The 22,674-nt window shown below is 30.8% G+C and overlaps 1 protein-coding gene across 6 annotated transcripts in view; it reads right to left on the bottom strand.

Annotated features, from left to right (window-relative positions):
* The window catches only part of LOC118186083 (nuclear exosome regulator NRDE2), a 66,448-nt gene that overhangs the window by 27,079 nt on the left and 16,695 nt on the right, over nucleotides 1-22,674 (bottom strand). For all 6 annotated transcript variants that reach the window (XM_035356092.2, XM_085827468.1, XM_035356088.2 and 3 more), the window contains exons 2-5: nucleotides 20,777-20,869; nucleotides 18,978-19,056; nucleotides 4,061-4,189; nucleotides 193-1,163 (exon numbers count right to left, since the gene is read on the bottom strand). In XM_035356092.2, coding sequence (XP_035211983.2) covers nucleotides 193-1,163; nucleotides 4,061-4,189; nucleotides 18,978-19,056; nucleotides 20,777-20,849 — 1,252 coding nt within the window. In that variant the 5' untranslated portion in view covers nucleotides 20,850-20,869. The remainder of the gene's footprint in view (nucleotides 1-192; nucleotides 1,164-4,060; nucleotides 4,190-18,977; nucleotides 19,057-20,776; nucleotides 20,870-22,674) is intronic.

Raw genomic sequence — 22,674 nt, 5'->3', positions numbered from 1 at the left:
TGAAGTTTTAATAATTAATAAAATGTATAAACACTTGAACATGATCAGAAAAACCACAAATATGACAACAAAGTTCAAAGAATTTATAGAACAAATAACACCATTTGTACACAATACCTCATTATTAAGACATGCAATATTTTTTCAATGCAACAAATCTGCATAAAGAAAAGGAAAAGAAAAGAAACATACCTAGCATAAAAAGAGTTAAATTAGGTGGAGCTTCGTGTGATTGAATTATACCTTCATTCAAGTTTGATAACGTCCTCAGACATTTACTGTACAATTTAACAATGCGAGGAGTATTAAAGTATGCTAAATTTGTCAAAACAAAAAACAAATAACTCTGCCATACTTCAGGATTATTTGGATTCATGAAGATTAAATCATCCCATAATGAAATAAGTTTATCAATTTTCCATACTTTTCGACACAAATTTAATTTAGCAATGTGTAATTCTACAGATTTTGGATTGTATTTTAGAGCTTTGTCAAAAATAGATATTTTCTTCTCAAATATGGCAGATTCATTATATGCGCTTTCAGATTTTCTATCAGCATGGCACACCTCATCTTGAAACTCAACAAAATCAAGCCATAATTGTACATCATTGGGCGACTTCAATAATTTTTTATTGAAATAGATTGTTTTATTTCGTATATCACTTTCTACAGAGGATTCAATAGCTTGCTCATTTTTTAACACAGCATTTGTATATTTATCACTAGACTGAACTTTCCAGTCAACAGATATACCATCAAATACTACTTTTGTATCATTTAACAAGCTAACTTCTTCTCTAGACACTGTTGAAATAGGAATAAAATCTAAAGCTCCACTGATAAAAGATGGTAATTCTTTTCCTCTAATCACCTCAGGTGGACCACTTTTGTTAAACAGTTTTAAAGCTTTTTTGCCAAAATAACGAAACAGAACATCCTTTTTTACTTGCATGGGTTGTGGCCATTGAGCAAATTCCTCTAAGCTCAGACCAAATGGAACTCCAAATTTCATTTTGTATTTAGCTATATTCTTTCTTTCAAAACAATCAAAATTTAAGTTTTCATAATCACATTTGGGATCAAGTCGGTAAGCTCTTTCAAAAGATAAACCAGTTTCTTCAATAAATGTTTTCTTGTTCAACTGCTTGCGAATAGAATCACTGAAAAATAAATTAAAAAAAAATTAGCACTGAAAGAAGGAACTAATAATAAATTTATTATGTTCTAAAAGTGTCACCTGAAATTGCTAAATAAATCAGTTAAATACAGTAGATTCCCAATTAACCAAGATGATGTACACAGTTAACCCAAAACCATGGCAGTTAAAATAGCAGGGGGGGGGAACCCAGGAAAGAGGAAAAATCTTAAAAAAAAAAAAAAAAAAAAAATTACTGAAAGGTTTTAGATTTTAAATTACGCCCAAAGGGTTTTCTTTTAACGTTCTGAGTGTTACCTTTATTTATTAAATATCATAATTCTTTGAACTTAAACCATAAAATTCAGTTCAATAGCAATGTCGCAAAATAATTTTAAATTGAGCACACCTTTAGAATTTCCGATACACGGTTCCACGCGTTGAAGATAAAAAGGTTTTTTTTCCTACAGAGTGTTGTCATTGCTTGCTTTCAAATCATTGAGTCTGTTACTCAAAACTTCGTTAAAGTTTTACAAAATATAAAATCGATAATAAAACAAATTCCAAATTTCAAATTTGGTCTTCCACATGACCATTTTCATACGAGGATTATGTCATTCAAAATTCGATGGCTCTATGTACCGTTGTTTTATGACAATGCGAGAAATATACATACATTTATGCAGCTTTTTCATTATTTAATTTCTTCAAATATAATGCAGGACTCAGTGGTGAGCATTTGGTGGCAACAGTTTGAAAAGTGAAACGGACATTTATAATGATTCAACGCAAAATCGCAAAACGAAAACAATAGTCCTTCAGGGACAAAGTCCCTTTGGACTAATAATAATAACTCTGACATACTTCAGGATTATTTGATTCATGAAAATTAAACCATCCCATAAAATACTATTAACAATTTTCCAGCAATTTGATTCGGAGACTAAATTTATTTGGTATATAATTTACACTAGCATTCAAAAGGAGAAAGAACACAATTCAAAACAGAGAGATCCTTGCTTTTATTTATACTGCCTTGTATTCTGACAAAAGTCTATGGACAACAGAACATTAAAAACAGTACACTTAATTTAATTTTATGATTTGGCAATTTATTTTAATGGATGATATGACCATGTTTCTATAACCCAAATTCTGTACAATTTAATTACATGTTGTTATGGATAAAAGTATCCCATATGTTAATATTCAGTATCACTACTGTCATCCCACACATTTTCTTCTTCCTGTATTTCCAAGAGATATTTTGTTTATTCTGATCATTTGTGCTGCTAATTTTTTTTTTCCACCATTCCACAATAACCAATCTTTTTTTGAATAACGCCCAGTTCATCCAGAAGCTAGTTAATCCAGAGCTTGCTGTATTTAGTTAATTGAATATAATATAATAATAATATTTAATAATTTAAATTTCAGTTATTATGATATTTGAGCTTCTTGGTTGCATACAGTTAATGCAGGTTTGTTAAGGCAGCCATATTTGAGGCAAATCTTAAAAACCACATGATTCTGCACCAGATGCATAATATATGGCATTATATGTTTCTTTCTTATTTGAAATTATAAATTATAACACGAATGCAAATGTTTGTAAAATTTATGAGTTGGGCAAAATACAAATTAAATGCATTTTGATTTATATCAATTACATATACTATTAAAAATAAAATGAATATTTAAATTACTGAGAGCATGAATTGCTTAACATTCACTTTGTTTAAGAACTTTAGATTAATTAAATATGAAAGATAAATTAAAGATTACCCAATTCTGAAAAATTTGCTAGAATAGCAACACTTTTAGAACTATCTACAAACAAGTGAGAACTCCACGAGGCTGCACGGAAGGTAAGTCGATATGTTATTGCTACGAATTCCGTACACAGATAGGTGATTTTACTGCAATTGTATTTGAAATTGTTGTATTTCTTTTGTATGAACATAAAAATCTAAAGCAATGAAAGGTAAGAATACAGGGCAAATCTATTTAACACAGAATAATTGGCTATCACTCTAATTTTGCAAGATATAGCAAAAGTCGCCAAACTTGGGAATCATTTGGTGATATTTGGTTTCAGTCCCTGAATCACCACACTAGGCATAGTAACTGAATAACCGTAATTGATGTTCTGTGTAGCTGTAATCGTAATTTGGCCCACATATGTACTAAGCAGTAATTTGGCCCACATATGTACTAAGCAGTAATTTTGAGCACATATGTACTAAGCAGTAACTTCCAGTAATTTTGACAAGTACTAGAAATATCTCGATAGCAGGGTGAAACCTGTATAAGACCAGAGAGAGAGCATCTGCTCTCAGTTGTTGTGAGCTGTTAGTTTTGAGAGTATTGAAAGCTTCGCCTTTTAGATGTGCTTCACATTGCATTATGTTTAATGTTCTTAGTAGTTCTGAAGTGTACCCACTGCTTGTACTCCATGATACTGTGAACACCTGTATAATTATTTCTGCAGAAAGTTTCCAAACTCTGAATTGTTTCTATTGATAAAATAAGTTTCATCAGACTATCATCAAATGCTGCTCATCCAAACCAGACAAGTCAATGCCTTGATACAGAGTAGGAGTGACAAGAACCTCCCATAAAGTGCTGGAAATGTGGTGGTGAATGCCATGAAGAAACTACAGAACACCCCAAAGGCATGGAAAATAAGACTACTCCCCAGCAAGAACACGGGAAACAAATTAGTGGCCAACTTGCAGAACAGAGGTTGCCAGGTAATGAGAAGGCTCATTTATGCATCTTACATAAAGCATTTATAAAATACTAAAAGAATAAAGAAATTATAATTGCAATCAAGTAAACTACAGACTAACTATGTATTAATTTAAATACAAAATACACTTTTAATGAATTATTTTTATAAAAACACTACATTTTTATTACCAATCTGGTACTTGATGTTTGATGGGATCAGAAACATGCTGCTTTTTTCTTTCTTTGGTTTGCTTTGGAAGTATGTGTTTTTCAGTTTCAGTAGTTTCAGAGATATCAATATTACATTCTTCAGTTTTCCTGAAAAATAATGCATAGTTTGTCAATAAGTTATAAAGCTTAAATATTAAGTATATACATATACGTACATATATATAAAACATGAACAATATAGTACCATTTTCATGAAACAGCTTCACTTAGTTAAAAAAAATGCATAACTTTAAAAAATTAATTAAAATATACATTGATTTCTTTATAATATTCCATGCAATTTTTCTGCAGTAATATAATGTAATAAATAAAATGTATAAAATGTAATATATATAATGAAAAAATCACAGTAATGGATTTAGTTTTATTTACTGTTTACTTATGTGAATACTTTTACTCATTTTGTTAATTTCAAATTTATATTAAAATTCTTTATAAAATCATATAAGACCATTATGCATAGTTAAATTATACACAAGCATAACAATGAATGATGAAGAAAACTACAATCAATAATAATCTTTTTTATTCGCCATTCTTACTTCTCAATTCCTTCAACGGTCTCTTCAAGCACAAAATGCTTTCAAATAACAATTCCCAAAATTAGAAACTGCTGAAATTCTTTAAACAATTACGTTTTCATGCATAGTTACACTCTTTATCAAATATAATAATGAAAATAAAAATGCTACCTTTAGAATTAATTCGTTTTGTAGTTACATTTAACTTATTTTAAAGGTCTTTTATTCTATATAAAAGATTTGCACAGCAATTCAAAAATTTTAAATTTTATAAGAGTACTTGTTTATATGAGTGAAAGAAAGATAAAAGAATGAGCTTTGGAAAACTTTACAGAACATAAATTATACTATATATAGTATAATTTATGTTCTGTAAAGTTTACATATTGAATATATATATTCAATCAAAATATTCCTCAACTTCGAAGTATTCTAAAAGAATTTTTCCTAACCCTAAATTGCATTTAAGTTATTTTTTGATAAACATTAACTAACTCCTATATTACTATAAGATGGAAATATCCAACAAGTAAGATATAAATACAACTCATAATAAAATGCCATGAAATTCTTGCTTCTTGGAGCATATACAGTACAAGTTCCAAAAGTGCAACTTAGGATATACATTAGATTTATATATAGCCAGGGGTGTTTGTAGGACCCCAAAAAATCCCCTGAAACTTTTACGGACTTACTACCGACATTTTGGAGTTTCGAGAAAGGGGGGGGAGAGAAATGAAAAATTACAATTATGAAGTATTGAATGACCTAATTATAAAAGTTCAATGAATTACTTTTTTTGCAAAATTAATAACCATAAATTTTCAAACATATAAACTACTACATTTTATGTAAATATTTTAAATTACCTGAAATAATTCTTTAAAAAAAATTATCTAATTTCTGCTGCTTTTTTTATTTTCTGATGTTTGTGGGCTTGTCTTTCTTTTGTGAACTTCATAATTGCAGGAAGGTTGACTTTTATTTTCCTCATTTACAGTTGAAGAAATTTCCTCGAGAACTGCACATGCAGAGGTAGAAGCAGTTTGCTTTTCTGCTAATGTAGAAGGTTTTTCAGAGACTTTTATAGGTGACTCATCTGAAATACATGTTTTTAAGTCCTCTTGATATGTTTTCCAACTTCTGTTCATATTCAGTAAGAGATCTTTGTGAATTGGATCAGTCATTGGATTTTTTGAGCCATATTTTTCACATGAGGTTTCTTTAGAAGCCATTAAATCATATTTAATAGTCTGCACTGCATCTAGGGAATCAATCTTAAGAGAGGTTCTATAGTCAGTGACAAGTGTATCCATTAAGTTGAATGCACTTTCCACTAATGGGCCATGGAAGCAGCTAAGGCAGGCTTTGACCAATTTAGCCAATGTAGGATACTTATAATCATTTGTGAAATCATCTTTTAAATTAAAAACTTTAGACCAATATTTATCAATTGTACACTTGACTTGATTTCCACTTTCATCAGATGTGTAGAGCATTTCTTTGGTGATATCAATATCACTCTGGTATAACCTTATTTCAGCTTCTACTTTTGACTTTTCATTATCACTAAAAATATGGGACATAAAAGATGATAATTTTTCAAAAGCTAATATTGTACTGGTTTTACCTCTTAGCTCTGGATCTAATGCTGTAAAACTAATTAGATATGAATTTTTAAGGAGTAATTTCTGTTTCATATGCTGTGCCGTATTAGTATAAGCTTTCATCAGAGAAATTTGGAATTCTTTTGCTATTGGATGATTTTTTGATAATTTCTTCAGGAGAGTGGAAGCTTCTGCACCAGTAAATATTACTTTGCTAGGTAGATGGAATTCTGGATTTGTGACATCAACCTTTAATAAATCATTATAAGATGTGCACTCTATATTTTCTGGCTTCATAAAAAAAGAGAAAAAATTTGCCATCAATTTATAAATACTGGAATATATTAAATGAAGCATTGGTTTTTTTTTTTTTTTTTTTGTTTCAAATAATTTAATATATGTGTTGAACTCTGGTAATACTGCTGAATATAATGCCATATGCAATAAAGTTTTGTTTTGCATAACAAATAACCCATTTAGAATTCTTTTTTTCCGAGCTAAAGCATCCTTTGTGAGTTGTTGGGAATGCAAGCAAGAATACACCCCTTCAACAATTTTTTTCTGAGCTGCAGAAATATTTCTTTTATTGTATACAGTTTCAACATAAGAAAAATAATCCCCTTTATCAGTTTTATCCAAGTAGTGAAAATAAAATGCAATAAGAGCATCCCACAGATTCTTTCTAAAACACATAAAATGTACACCTACCTAGGGTCTGGTCTCTTCAAGGGCTTAAGTTTTTTAATGGAAAGGGATTCACAGATTTTGAAAAAATTTTCTCTTTTACTGCAGCTTTTCATATCAAAATAGACGTCATCAAACAAACCTTCTAAGTATCTTTCAAAACAAGAAGCAAATTTTTTTGCACAGCTTTTAGCTGTGTGACATGTGTCACCATCAATATCTAATAAGTGAGGTGCTTTGTTTGATCGTAGTCTGGTTTCAACACCCTTTTTTTTCCATGCATGGTGTTACATGAGTCCATTAATACACTAATTAAGTTTGCCCATGGAATATTATTATCTTCAACAGTATTTACAACTGCTTTAAAAACAGCTTCTGAATTGCAAGATTCCATCTTTAGAGATGCAAAATGATGAACTACAACTTCATTTTGATTGTTGTCATAAAACTGCACCAATATTGCCAATATACTTTCTTGAGCATTGCTAGTACTTTCATCCAAATTTAGAGAAAAATGGAGTCTCCTTTAAAGTTTTAATGATATTTTCCTTAATAGTTTTTGCGAGCCCATATTTCATCTTATAACAATGCAGTAGTCCTGGACATTTCCAACGAGTTTAGTGCCGTCTGATCGCGGCTCAACTGTTTGCAGATTTCAATTAAATTGGGAGCTACATTGAAAGAAAGAGAATTCTCGGCGATAAACCGAAGTTATTGGGCGTGCTTTTCTTGTCACTATATCCAATGGCCGAGCATCAGTTTCCAGTAAGTCATCAGTATTTTTTGAATTAGCATAATTACTTAAAGTCATTGAATGTCTAATGCACTTTGAATATTTTATGTGCGTCACAGTTTTAGAATGATTTGTGAAAGCCTTGAATCCTTCCCCACCATACTTCAGCAGTGAGTTACAAAAAACACAATATGCTTGTCCAGCAACATTTATTTTCTTGCACCATGTGCCGATGGTATCCCCGTTACCATCTCTCCGTTCAATCCAATTCCACCTAAATGCATTCCAGACACCTTCTTCTAATTGTATAATATCACTATTTATATTGAGAAATTTCATAGTGAAATTCTCTTGCGTACATAAATAAAAAATATTTCAATAAACGAAACGAAAAATTTACATGTGCATCCATAAATGAAACGAAAATTTTACACAGCGGAGAAAAAAAAGTCGAGAAGCGATCAATGACAAATAGCTAATACCAGGACTTAAAAGAGAAGGGCTAGCTCATAGAGCTTTTTCCCCTGAAACAGGCAGCGGGGAGTGATGACGTAGCCATAATGACACTGAACGCGGAGATGCAATTGACAACATAGAAATTAGTGTTTTAAATTTGAAGAATCAGCGTTTAAAATGAGCTGTGTGTGAAAGACAGTTATCATTTAGAAGAGACAATGTTACTGTAGTATGCGTTTTACACTGAACATTAAAAAATTTAATTTAACAAATTTTAAAATAACAAATAAAATACGCTACTCTTAACATAAAGTTCCTTTTTTTTAATTTGCAGGGATTGTTTTTAAATGCCTGTTTATTTCTAATCATTTCTTTATGAGATTTAATTAAAAGAACTCTACTACTGCTTCTAAGATAACTATAATAACAGTTTTTTAAAATTAATCAAAAAGCAACCTTAAATTGGCATAGTTTTCAAAATTTCTGCTAATCTGAGTTTCAGCCTAATTGTAAATTTTACATTGGTATATTTCCCGATTCAATATAATAACATATATATTTTTTAATAATTTTGTAACTTAGGCTTACATCAATATTACATTTAAATAAATGTATGTAAGATTGTTATTTTAATTTAGACAAAACAACTTTACTCACAGTACCTAAAAAAAAAATTATTTAATTTTTCAAAAGTGGGGGTTAAGGAGGCAGGTCTTCTTATGTCAATTACTTTAATTTTATATTATTATATTTTATCTAGAATGCTAAGCTAGCACAACATCGAATCAATAATAACACAGGATACAATAAAAATAACTTTAACAATAACTTAACAAAATTAGTTCTCATTTGAAATATGCTTTACGCTATTAACTTCTAAAATGTCATCTATAAATACTTCAAATCAAAACATATTATATATGCTTTCTTGTACAGTCACAATGCAACTACCTCTGCAAAATAAGCGAATTGCTTCTCTGTTAACTTCAGGATAATGTTTCTCCAGTTTATTAATTAAAGAGCCAATTACATGCTTCCCTTTATAGTAAACTGTACCATGAACTGCACAAAATATATTTTCGAACTCGTAAACTGTATTCATCTATGAATGGGAAGGTGTAGTCAAACCTCCAATCTATTAATAAGTCCAATATTTTAATTAAGAATGAATAATTTAATCCATTCTGAATTAAAATATTGGTTCATCAGCACTATTTTTAGATATTGTTCCCAATGATGGGTCTTTGTTTCGCACACAGTAGGCAATATAACCTGCAACATATGTTAATGCTTCTTTTTCACCGGTCGAAAATTGTCTGGCGGAATTCAATTCTAATTCCCAAGATATAGGAGAAGGTTCCATAGGAAAAAGTGGAAGCCATAAGAAAAAGCGGTTTCTCAGTAATTTGAAGCAGTGCGCTAAATCTGCAAAAACCCATATTTTTTTTCGTTTGCAATACTGTATTTGGAAACTGAGAACTATTAATCGAAATCTGTAACTCTTTCCACAAAGTACTAGATCATCCTAAATCAGACACTATTGCTTTCCCTTCTACTCTAGATGATTGTGTTTACGTGTGTGATTATGGCAAAGCCTCGAGGGCTATTTGCCTAAGGGAAGGGATGCCCTCGTGGATGACTTTCTAAGGGAAACTGGCTCGTATACACGTTACATATGGGAAAAACCACGAAAACGCCCATGCAGCCAGCCCGTTCGCGGGATTTGAACCTCGGACCGAACAACCAGTGTTCAGCGACTTTTCTGCCCAGCCGCTGGTGGGCCCAGATGATTAAATATGTCTTTTTCATTCGAGTGTTAAAATAAAAAAATATTGGTTGTTTCCACTGCGAAATGAGACCTCTGATTAAACCAAATTGCACTTTTTGATAAAGGACCGAGAATTTGGTCCAGTTTAGAGTCATAGCTAAATTTAGAATATATATGCATTTCGTCGAAACCGAGAACGCATATTTTTCCTACAGAGTTTAAATATTCGCATCGTTCCTTCATTATAGGAAGAACATCACTCTGAATTCTTGAACTACATGAAAATTTAGCGCACCATCTCCTTAATATGTTAGTGCTAGGTAAAGGAATTCCCAATTTTTTCTTACCAAAAACGTTCCTTATAGATGACAGAGCTCTTATGACAATGCAACGTGAAATATCTTCACTAGTCCACCTGATTTTTTCCTTCTCTTCTAGCAATGCATTAATCTGCGTCTTTGTAAAAATATGCTTTAGACCGTTTTTCCTAATTCTCCGATCCGTGCTATTTTTTCCTAAATTTCGCTGTTTGGGATTTTAATTTCTAAATTTCCGATACAAATTTCTTTATAGATGTCATCCACCTTCTTTGTCGCTGAGCAAACATTCTAAAATTTTTCTTTTCTCTATTTTTCAATATTTTATTACAATTTTCTAAGGATATTATTTTGTTCTTTAAATTATCAATACATTCTTGTTTATCTTTACACTTAGGGCATTCAGGGATATTTTCACTTAGGGCATTGTCACTTGTGAATTTTATTTCAAAATCATTGACATTTGATTTATTATTGTCAGCTTCAATTTCGTTCTCAGCTTCAAAATAAATTTTCTTTGGTATTAATTCATGTAGTTTTTCAAAACCACTCTGCATTACTTTTCTTTTCAAATGTCTCCGATTTCTTGGTGTTGTTTCGTTTATTGCACACGATAAATTTACTTTCGGCACAGTATTGCATTTCAACAGTTTCTTTTGCGGCAATCCAAGCAAGCGATTTCTTATGTCATCTTCATAATCACTGCACAGAAAATGTTCGCCATAAATTCTTGCGTTTTTCACATTAATAGAATCCTGTCTTCGACATTCATGTATCCATTCTTTCGTCAAAAGCAAATTGTCCTTTGGGAAAGCATGAAATACAATATCTCTTCCTTTCGTATTTCTATAAGCGTTACGGCACGTTGCTACAGCACTAGAAGCCATATTACATAAAGGATACTTTAAATATAGAATTTAAAAGGAAAGCTGACTAAAACTATATCTATATATATACAAATTATTAAATATTTGCATTATTAGAAAACAAATATGTATGATTAAAATTAATTTGGGATATGCGACCTCCAGAAAATAGTTTCGCAAGTGAATGAAAGTACAGTTTTAAACGCGCGAAATCAGAGCAGGTGCAACACAGACACATCAGATTACTTCCAATTCATCCCCTCCATGAGGCTCGCGTCGGCGAGGAGTCGAACAAAGAAATGACCCAGCCCTTCTATTTATCCCTGGCTAATACGGCGAAAAATCTCCCTTCTCTACTTATTGGTGCCACGCCATGAGAGATAAGACCTTTGAACCCAGAGTCACGTGATCGCACATCTGGTCGAACGAAGTCTCTCCCTTTATTTTTCTGCCGCGCCTACTAGCCGAAAAGAATCCAGAAGAGAATGTCTGAGAACCGGGGGAATGAGTCATAACTCGCAATAAGGAAAGAACAAAAAAGAAGTTTTTTTCCCCCTTTTCACGCATTATCACTGCCTTTGGAGAAAGAAAGGAAAAGTTTTCACCACACACACTAACGTTGCGTTTTCTGCTTTCAAAGCAAACAAAATTACCCAGATCAAAATAAATAATTCATTATTATTCCTACTTCCTTTTGAATGACGATCCCCGGAATTTACGGGTATCGAAGTTCAAAATCCCCGGAATTCCGGGGTTTTCCCGGAGCACAAACACCCTGTATAGCATTGTTTTAACACAGGTATTTTTACAAAAAATGACTTTTTCTGAAATGACATACCGATTTTGTTTCTGTATTTCGATTCTACAACTCAAATTATGCTTAAATATTAAATTTTGTAAAATTTGGTGAGGAACTTGCAGAGATATTTAAAATTTTATCTTGGTTCACTTTTTTTCAGTTTGTGCCGAGAATAATTTTACTTGGCGCATTTTCTTTTACGATTCAGTGTGCATGAATAGGAAAAAAAAAAAAGCATCATTTATTGCTTCAAATAATTTTAACAAAGTGCATAAATCACATTGGGTGTTATTGTTTATAATAAATATGCCAAATTTTAAAATGCACCAATATATAAATTCATGTGTATAGTGGAAAATTTTAAATAAAAAGTCTACATTTTTTACAGGTGCGCCTAGAAATACACCTATTTTAAGGTGATAACAAACATTTTGTAGGTTACAATTGAAATTTTCTCTGAAAAATTTATGAAAATTACTAAAAAATACAAATTAAACTACAAAATATCAGTGAGTTTTTTTTTTTTTTTTTTTTTTTTTTATTTAATCTACATTTTGAATTGTGAAGGAAGGAATCAAGTAAGTTAGGGGAAAAAAAAAAAAGAAATATTAATAAATATACACCAAATTCAATTAACATTGAGCAGCTAGAATTTTGAGACCTAATTTTTTAAAAACTTCTCGTATGATTTTAGATAACTTGGCATTTTTGCATTATTTGAGTCATGGAATCAAAATATGGAAAAAAATAGGTACATCTTTGCAGAAAAAGTCCAATTTTGTCAGAATACCTATGTTAGAACAATGCTATATACAAATCTAATATATATCCTAAGCTGCACTTTCAAGACATGACGTCAATTGGTCCAGCAGAACAGGAGACAGAGAACTGTCCCCCCTTTCTTTTTGGTGCAAGGTGTACATACATACATAAAAAATAAGACAAGTATAATATTCAGATTTTTATAACTTGATCTTAATAATTCTCTTAGTGATACATCAATGCTATTTCAAAGTAAATCTGCAGGATAACAGAACAGATTTCAAAACACGATCTCAAATAAATCTCTATGATTTTTATTAAAAAATATTTAATATTTAAAAATCTTTATTTATTGATTTCTTTAGTTTCTCCCAAATAAATTCTTGAAAAATAGCTCTTGGATGCAATATGAAGGCAAATAAATGTCAAAAAGGAAATGTATGCCTCATTATGGTTAACATTTGAAGAAATTCCAAAGCAGCAACTAGGACTGTATACATAAAATAAAAGTGATAATGAATCTTATTCCAACCCATTTGATGAAATATGGGTCTTCCCATGTCTGATCTGAACACAGACCAGTTTCTGCTAGAAAGTCTTACAAGAAGCTATCTTTTCTTTTCATCAAATGGGAAACATGTCTTGAATTATTAGTCATAATTTATTATGCATTTGATGGAACATCAGTCTTAATAAATGTCACATTTTATCATCTATAACTTGTAGACAATATTATTAAAAATATTTGGCATTAAAAATTTGAATACAAAGGACAAACAGCTAATTTGAAGGTAAAGATTTAAATCTGGGAAGGGGGACTTGAATTCGTTGTATGCTAAAAATTAAAAACATGCCAAGAAATCTATTTCTCAAACACTCACTTTTAATGAAGCATTTTGTATTATTGAGTATTTGTTTATTTTTATCTCCGATATTTTTATGTTTTTATTCTGTATTGGGTATTTGTATTGTATTTAGATTGCATATTTATTATGTACTAAATATTGTGCATTTTATGTAATCATTACTCTGCATTTACTTATTTTTTAGTATGAATTCAACTGCCTTAAAATTTAGCAAATTTAATTAAATACACGTTGGAAGTGCAAAAGTTTAAGATGAACTGACATATAGGTTGTTAAAGCTAATTTGGCCTTAGTGACAAATTTTTGTCATAAAGTTGGTGATTTCTGGCCCATTTGGCAATATTTTGGAAGTTCCTACAAAACACATTTTTGAGACTTTTGAACTAGTATCTTCTAGTAGAAATGAAGCAACAGAGACAGGATAGATAGTAAACCACAGAACTTCTATGTTCATACCCTACTTTGCGAAAAACCCAATACTAACACAATATATTACAGTTACTTCTGTAGATTTTAGCACATAAGATGATTTGTGTTAATATGTAATAAACTAGTGATTTGAAACATTATACATTTAGGAATACACACACAACATAATTTCATCTTTACATCCTTTCAGTTGCAACATTTAAACTAATAATACAATAATCAGTAAATATAAACAAAATCTTATTTATTATGCAATAAAAATGCAAAATTAAATAGCTAAAATCAACATAAATTTGTAAACATCCAGCTGCAAGTGGAAACTGTACTGAAATTAGCATATTATAATTAATCTGTAATTTATGTATAAAATATAGCAAGAATGACCAACAAGTCATCAATCACAGAGTGATTTTAGGTCGATCACAGTGACAAGAGATGATTTCAACATGCAAATGCAACTTAAGATTATCCATAAATAGTGACCTTGAGAAGTAATGAAATTAGGAATTTCAAGCCTCAATTAAGACTTAATATATATATATATATATATAAAGCCATGTTGGAATTATGTGCAATAACTACTGAATCATTCAAAGTAAGAAAATATATTACGAAAATTAAAATGTACACCATTTTCTGAGGGGAGTTTATGAAAGAAATGGTACTTGCAGTATATCTCATTGACCATGAAACTTTCGCCAAGCACCATGATTTAGCGCTAATTTTGGATAATTATGACATGGAAACACATTCATAATATCTGTGCTTTCATTTGATCTAAGACTGATTAATTCTTGATAAGCCACCTATCATATTTACAAGGAAAATTACAGCTATAGCAGTTAATGTTATGAACAAGGATATAATTAACTGCTATTGCTGCAATTTTCCTCCTTTTTTTTTTTCAGCATGAATTATGAACTGTTTTTAGCTTGATGTAACATTAGATTTAAAATTTCAACAGAATAATATGTAAGTATCAAAGCAACTTCAATAGTTTACAAGTCACTGATTTTCATTTTTCAATTTAGCATCTGCACTGTATGTATGGAGTTTTGGATTGTGATAGAAAAGGTTTTAAGCTAGAATGCAATGTAATGGTTTTAGATATGAAGAAAATTTATAAGCATGTCTAAAACAATCGCACACAAACCAGTGGTGGGGTTGTCTTAAAGATGTAAAATTCAGTGCTTTAATTTGTTTAAGTTCATAGAGATACTGGTCACTTTCAGAAGTGCCCAACAGGATTTCAGTATTTGGAATATGAAGACTAATGAGTACAATATGTGTTAAAAGGCTCTAATGAATTTATGACAATTGGATAAAGAGGGAAAGTTTCAATAATCTTACCATAAATAAATAATTTTTTCAATGTGATCATAAAAAGAGCAAACGGACACCAAAACAGATTACTTTGCATATTATTAATCATTTTAAAATTACATAATATTTCCCTTTCGAGTAATAGGTATAACACAAAAAAGCATGATAGACAAAAATTGAGGCCACTGAGATACAAACAGATATTGAGTATGTTGTAATAAAACGACATCAGAGCTTATTTGTGCATGCTCCGTAATGACTTCTTGTGTAGAACTAACTTTTCATATTGCTTCCCTTTCCATAAAATAAACTAGGAATTATTTTATCAATGTATTCTACTTTGCATTATTTCATGTATCATAAGAATGCTTTCAGAAAGATGAACTAAAATATATAAATTAATTTTGCTCATAAAAATCATGAGAAAATTAAAATTTCTTATGACCTATTGCTAGCAGATAATAGCACAGCTAAGGCAGTTAGGAGAACATGTGAAATCCAGCTAAATGTTCTTCTTCGCACAGAGTTATAGAGACCCGAGCTTCTCCCCTTTCCACAAAATCTGATTAAACTTGAATGACGCATGATTTCAAATGAGGTAAAATGATGTTCCTTTTAATGCTACTGAGTGTCAGGTAAAAATATACTTAAAGGGGTAATACATAAAATGTTAGTGGACTAGCCTAGTCTCTCTAGTCCATTAACAACATGTCACTTCTAAAATTGGTGTTATTAGTTTCTTCACTGTACCAATTCTGGTTATACACATTTAAATTCTCATTCTCCTCTTCTGGGGGGAGGGATGGGTGAAAATGCTGACCAGAAAACCATTTACCAGAATTAATTCTATTGTATTTTCACAAAAAATGCTTTCATGTGGGACCACAAACTTTATGTTATGTGAGAGAAAAATACTGGCTCATAAATGGGAGAAATATTTGCAGAAAAATTTGCCATCAGTGCATTGTTTGGTTTAAGGCAAATTCTTCTACTTCTTCTCAGTTAATGGGAAATCTGCTATCTGAGCGTGTTAATGAAAATTTTGTATTTAATGATACAGGAAATGATTTTTGTGGACCCTTTCTTGCAAAATACAAAACCATCGTAAGGGTGTATTTAACAAAGTTTATGTTGCTGTATTTGTTTGCCTCGCAACCCGTGCAATTCATTTGGAAATCGTAACAGATCTAACTACCAAAACTTTTATTTCTTGTCTTAAAAGGTTTTTTTCTCGAAGAGGCAAATCTAGAAATTTTTACGGATAACGCAAAGATATTTGTAGGTGTGGCAGCAGAGTTAAAGAGATTGTTTAATATGGTGAATTCTCCTGATGAACTTCTTGCAGGAAATTTATCTTCTGAAGATGTTGACCGGAAGTTCATCCCTTCCAATTTTGGTGGTCTTTGGGAGGCTGGTGTAAAGTCATTCAAATACCATTTGAAACATGTCATGGGAAATACTAATTTAACTATAGAGGAGTTTTTAACAATTGTGATACAAATCGAAGGGTTTTTGAATTCACACCCTCTTTCTCCTATGTCTTTCGATCCCAATGATTTTAGAGTTTCGTTCCCCGGACACTTTTTGATCGGCAGAAAAATCACCTCTATACCTGAGCCTAATTTAACAGGTATCCCTGAAAACAGGCTTTCCAAGTGGCGAAAAATAACTAATTATGTTAAAAAGATTTGGCAGTTGTGGCGAAAAGATTATCTTAGTAATTTACATCAAAGATCAAAGTAGCAGTTTGATAAAAATAATGCTGAAGTTGGAACTGTTGTACTTATAACAGATGAGAATCTTCCCCCACTAAATGGCTGGGTGCTAGAATTGCTGAGATATTTCCTGGCAAGGACGGAAAGGTAAGAGTTGTCAATTTACGGTTACCAGATGGAAAATTTCTTAAAAGAAGTAGTCGGCATATATGTATCTTGCTAAATCAATAGTTAGACTATATGGTGTATTACTGCAATTGTGTTGTATTCATTATATTATAATTATTTTCGTTTAAGTTGTTAAACAGTGCTATTGTAATATTGGGTTGGCAACTAAATAATTGCGGATTTCACTCATAGATGGCTTCAGTTGAATTTTTACGGTTGCAGACGTAGTACAAATGTAAAACACATTTTATTATTTGATAGTTGGCAATTCAGCTGTCAATCAGTAAAAAAAGTTTTTTAATCAGTTGCGTAGTTTTCGTTTGGCGTTCGTTAAAAAATGGAAAATCAAAAGGAACATTTTCGTCATATTTTGCTTTTTTATTTCCGCAAAGGGGAAAACGCATCGCAAGCTCATAAAAAGTTATGTGCTGTTTATGGTGACGAAACCTTAAAAGAACTGGCAGTGTCAAAACTGGTTTGCCATTTCGTTCTGGTTTCACTCAAAGATGAAAAACGCTCAGGTCGTCCAGTTGAAGTTGATGACAACCTAATCAAAGTAATAATCGATTCAGATCGTCAACAGTACAACATGTGAGATTGCAGAGAAGCTTCATGTATCACATACATGCATTGAAAATCACTTAAAACAACTTGGCTATGTTCAAAAACTCAATACATGGGTTCCTCACGAACTGAAAGAAACGTATTTAATGCAACGCATTAACAGGTGCGATTTGCTAAAGAAACGTAATGAAACTGATCCATTTTTAAAACGACTGATAACTGGTGATGAAAAATGGGTTGTTTACAACAATATCAAGCGGAAAAGACCATGGAGCAGGCCAGGTGAACCAACTCAAACAACATCAAAAGCTGATATTCATCAAAAGAAGGTTTTGTTATCTGTTTGGTGGGATTACAAAGAAATTGTCTACATTTAACTCTTACCACCCAACCGAACGATCAATTCTGATGTCTACATTGAACAACTAACGAAATTAAACAATGCAGTTGAAGGAAAACGGCCCTAATTGATAAATCGAAAAGGTGTTGTATTCCATCATGGTAATGCAAGGCCACACACATCTTTGGTCACTCCGCAAAAATGATTGGAGCTTGGTTGGGATGTTTTGCCACATTCACCATATAGTCCTGACCTTGCACCATCTGATTACTTTTTGTTTCGATCTTTACAAAACTCCTTGAATGGTAAAAATTTTAATAATGATGATGAAATGAAATTGTACCTGATTCAGTTTTTTGCTAATAAAAACCAGAAGTTTTATGAACGTGGGATTATGATGCTGCCAGAGAGATGGCAAAAGGTCATTGATCAAAATGGGCAATACATTACAGAATAAAGTTATTTAGTTCCATGAAAAAATTGTCTTTGATTTTCTCAAAAAAATCCACAATTACTTAGTTGCCAACCTAACATATGTTTTATTATTATATATTATTATTATTCAACTTTTTCAAAATTTGTTTTGATATTCTCATATTGAAATTTGCAGTTTTAATGGGCAGCAGGATATTCAGTCTCACCTCCCTGATATATGAACTGCAAAATGCAGAAAATGCCTCCAGAGGGCAGTGCTGTGCAAAAAAGGGAAAATCCGAGAGTGTGTTTTTGCTTTGGAGAAGTGAGTGTTCCTGCCTTTGCTGCAAAAGTGTTGATACAATTCTAGAGATGTGAAATAAAACTACAGTCCTAAACTTTATAAGTGTTTTTCGAGTTATTGAGAAGTTGTGATTTATAATATGAACTTTCAAATAATGTGAATTTTTAATAATATACAGTTAACAAAATTTAAAGTTCAATATTTTGGTACATTACAATTTAGAACAGCAAAATACTTACAACTGCTGCTGACAGGAAAATTCATAAGTAGCAGGAGTGAAGCTACTGTTACACAGCCAATCTCTATCTTCCTTTTTCTCTGCAAACAAAATATGTAAAACAGTCTATGAAAAGAATAGTTCTATTTCTTAAATTAAAGAAACTTTTCAATAAAGTAATAAATAACTGCAATTAACACCAGGGTATGAATCAAGAAATAATTCATTATAAATCAAGCTGATAAGAATATGTCATAATATTTACCTATTAATTTTATTAGTATTCTTTACTTATTGTAGTTTCAAAATTAAGAATCACTTAGTTTCATAAATTAGAAACTTATCTAATACCTAATTTTTGGATAAATTAAAAATTGTTAATGTAACAATTAAGAAGGGTTAAGAATAATTTTCAAAAAACCAACATTCCTAATTAATCTATTTCATGCCAAGGGCAAAGTTTAAAAAATTCCTCCCATCAAGACGGTAAAATATGATTTGGCTAAATATGTTTTACAAAATATTTTTCCATATCATAAACAAGAATGGTACCAACAAAATCTCTAAGGGCTACCCTGAAATATATTTTCCCCGAAATTACTATTTTCACAACCTTAACCTCAATTTAAATTTTTCAGTTTTATTTTTCGGAAGAACATGCAACCCAAGGAAATTACAGGTAGTGTAATATTTTAGGGGAACCCTTGGATTATCACCAAGTCATTGTTTCATTTATGGTAACCTGAGTATTTTATGTTGAATGTTATGAAAATCCTATTATGACATGATTGGTTGTTATTGTGATGATTTTGACAGTTCAGAAAATATTTCTTAAGGCTTATTTATGCATTGGATGTTGGTTAGGAAGTATGTTGCTTGTGCTTCACACCATAAAATGACTGCAGGTGGTATGATTAACGTGAAGTTCCTGTACGTTTTAGAATGAATGGGAAAGAAAACATTGATTGACTGATGTGTAAATGAAGATTTAAATGGCTTCGTTCGGTTCTCGGTAAATTACGCAGTGACATTTAAGGATTTGAAAACCAGAGCTCATATTAACACTATAGAAGGTATGTAGGGTGTGATAAAAAGAGATTTTCGAAAGAAATGCCACCAACAGTTCAGCAGTATGGAAGATATTTTTTGATTTTTACTTTTGTGAGTTTAAGTGGTGATGTCAGTATACAGATTCTAGTTTGAATAATTTTAAATAGTGATGGATCAGCATCCATCACTTCTGTGTGCGACACACTGAAGACACAGAAATTTCTAAATAAGGTAAGTCAATATTTCCGTTTTGTACTGCACACACTAGATAAAATGTATTTCCATTTTTATGTTATTTTTTTTTATTTTATTTTGATTTTAAGTGCAATTCATTGAGATCATATTTTTTATGTTTTAATTATGTTTTATTTCATTATGTATGTTTTGGATGCTATTTTACTTGGGAAGGCATTTAATGTAAACAAGAATGGCGCCAAAGAAATCTCTAAGGGATACTCTGAAATATATTTTTCCTGAAATTACGATTTTCACAACATTAAATTAAAGATCATTGGTACTGTTTTTTAATACTGATGATAACTTCATTAGATTTTGTAAATACCTGACTTTCCACTGATTGAAATGTAGCCACAGAAATGAGTTTCAAATTTGTACTCAGCTTATTAGCTTTTGATATCTTAATTTCAAAAGCTGAGCACTTTAATAAGCTGAGCACAAATTTGAAATGTTTATACAATTTAAAGGAAAACCCTGATAGAAATAAAAAAATGTCCAAAAAAATTATAATTAACTGAGGTTTTCAGTACTAACCTTGCACTTGATTAGCAGAAGAATAAGCAGGAAACAATGTGCCTGGTTTTGTTAAATTACTATCAGATTCCATACTTATTATTCTAGGACGACCTGGGAAAAAATCACGAAATTCATATATGAGTGCAAAACAAAAAATTGATATACAAGTTAATATTACAGCAAAAAAATGCATAAAGAAAATTTATAGTGTTATTTAAATTAACGTGTTGGGTTTAATCTTAGTATACGGTATACACAGGATTTGGTGACTTTTGGCAACATTCTGATGAACAGTAAACACGGTACTTATGATGAGCAGTAAATGAGTCATTTTGGTGATAATGAAAATTTTCAAAATTGCGTCAAGACCATATTGTACACTAGGATTTTACCACATATTGATAACTACAAAATCATTCAAAACAGAACTAATATACAAAATTATGATTAGATTTAGACTAAATGAATGTGTTTTAAGTGTTTCATTAAAATTTTAAATAAAAATTCAGGAACAATGTAATCATGAAATAATTACTTGCTGCCATTCAGCATAAAAGAAATATAAATATGAATACTAACAAAACATTAATTTGACAAAATAATTAAACACATGCAAAAATGTAAAATAACTTATTAATGAATAAATAATTATTATTCATGCAGTAACTAAGCAACTACAATATAAAACCATATTAAGACAATCATGAATCTATTTCAGAACATAAACTCATCCTTTCCTGAGATTATAAAAGAATAAAGCACTCAGAGATCAACTCAGTGCAACTATTGGTTACTTTAGCATACAACTATATCATAGGTACCACTATTAAAAAATATAAGGAATATTTTAAAGAATGCATTACTCTTCTGAGATATCAGTAGTCGCTCTTCATATTTTTTTGTCATCTTTACTTACATACGATTATACAGCTCATCTATCCCATAATAAATAAATCTAGCTACACACAAATATACGCATAGAAACTACAGTACAAAGTCTGAGGTTCAGATTTATCAGGAGTTTTGCAATTCCAGATTTCGGATTTTTCCAGATATTAGATCATCAATCTAAAACAAGTAAAATGATATGTAGAAATTATAAAATTAAAAATATGAAATAGTGATTTGTGAAATAATAAAGCATTTATGACCTTAAAGGAACTGAAATTTACTAGGAAAAAAAAAGCTCAATATTTATATGTTTGCTTTATTAAACATTTCTTTCAATGTAAGTTGTTTAATTTTTTTGCGTCAATACTTTCTGTTTAATTTTGCAGATAGGCATAATTTCTCTTTCATTCACAAAGTTCCACTGTTCAAGTCCTGTAATTTCTGTACTGAGAATTTCCACTAAATTATCAATCAAAATTTTTAAGTTCACAACAACCTGTCACTTTCATCACTATCAGTAGAAGTTATCTTCTGGATTTAGAATCATGTAATAGATTTCACAACTTGTTAGTTTCTGATGATCGAGGGACTGTTCTCATAATGAAAAACTTCTGTTATATCATCTTCATTTATCCATGCTTCTCCACAAATCCCATAATTGAAAATTTTGCTTTTTGTTTGCGATATCCGAAAAACTTCAAATTTTCAGCTATCATCATAAAATTTACTTAGCATTTGCTATACATCATTTATGATATTGTTCTGCTTTCTTTTTTGTCATTTCTATTGCAGATTGATGAGGGTTAAGCCTAAATTATGTTTAGTTATTTTTTATAATTATGACTATTTGCCATACATGCTTAATAATAGTCCAGAATAAATAAATTCCCACATATTTTAAGGTTTATCCACAGCTGCTGAACACATTGTCATTAACGCTGGTGCACAGCAGAGTTTCTTAAACTGTAGGTCACCAAAAAATTTAGCAATTTTGATATTTCTTTAATTTATTTATAATAACTGGG

The sequence above is a fragment of the Stegodyphus dumicola genome, chromosome 12 (genome assembly GCF_044657685.1).
Source record: "Stegodyphus dumicola isolate Sdum_Otavi_A_Nest chromosome 12, ASM4465768v1".
Classification (NCBI taxonomy): domain Eukaryota; kingdom Metazoa; phylum Arthropoda; class Arachnida; order Araneae; family Eresidae; genus Stegodyphus; species Stegodyphus dumicola.
The sequence above is the reverse complement of the archived record's forward strand: the minus strand, read 5'-3'. Positions and strand labels throughout refer to the sequence as shown.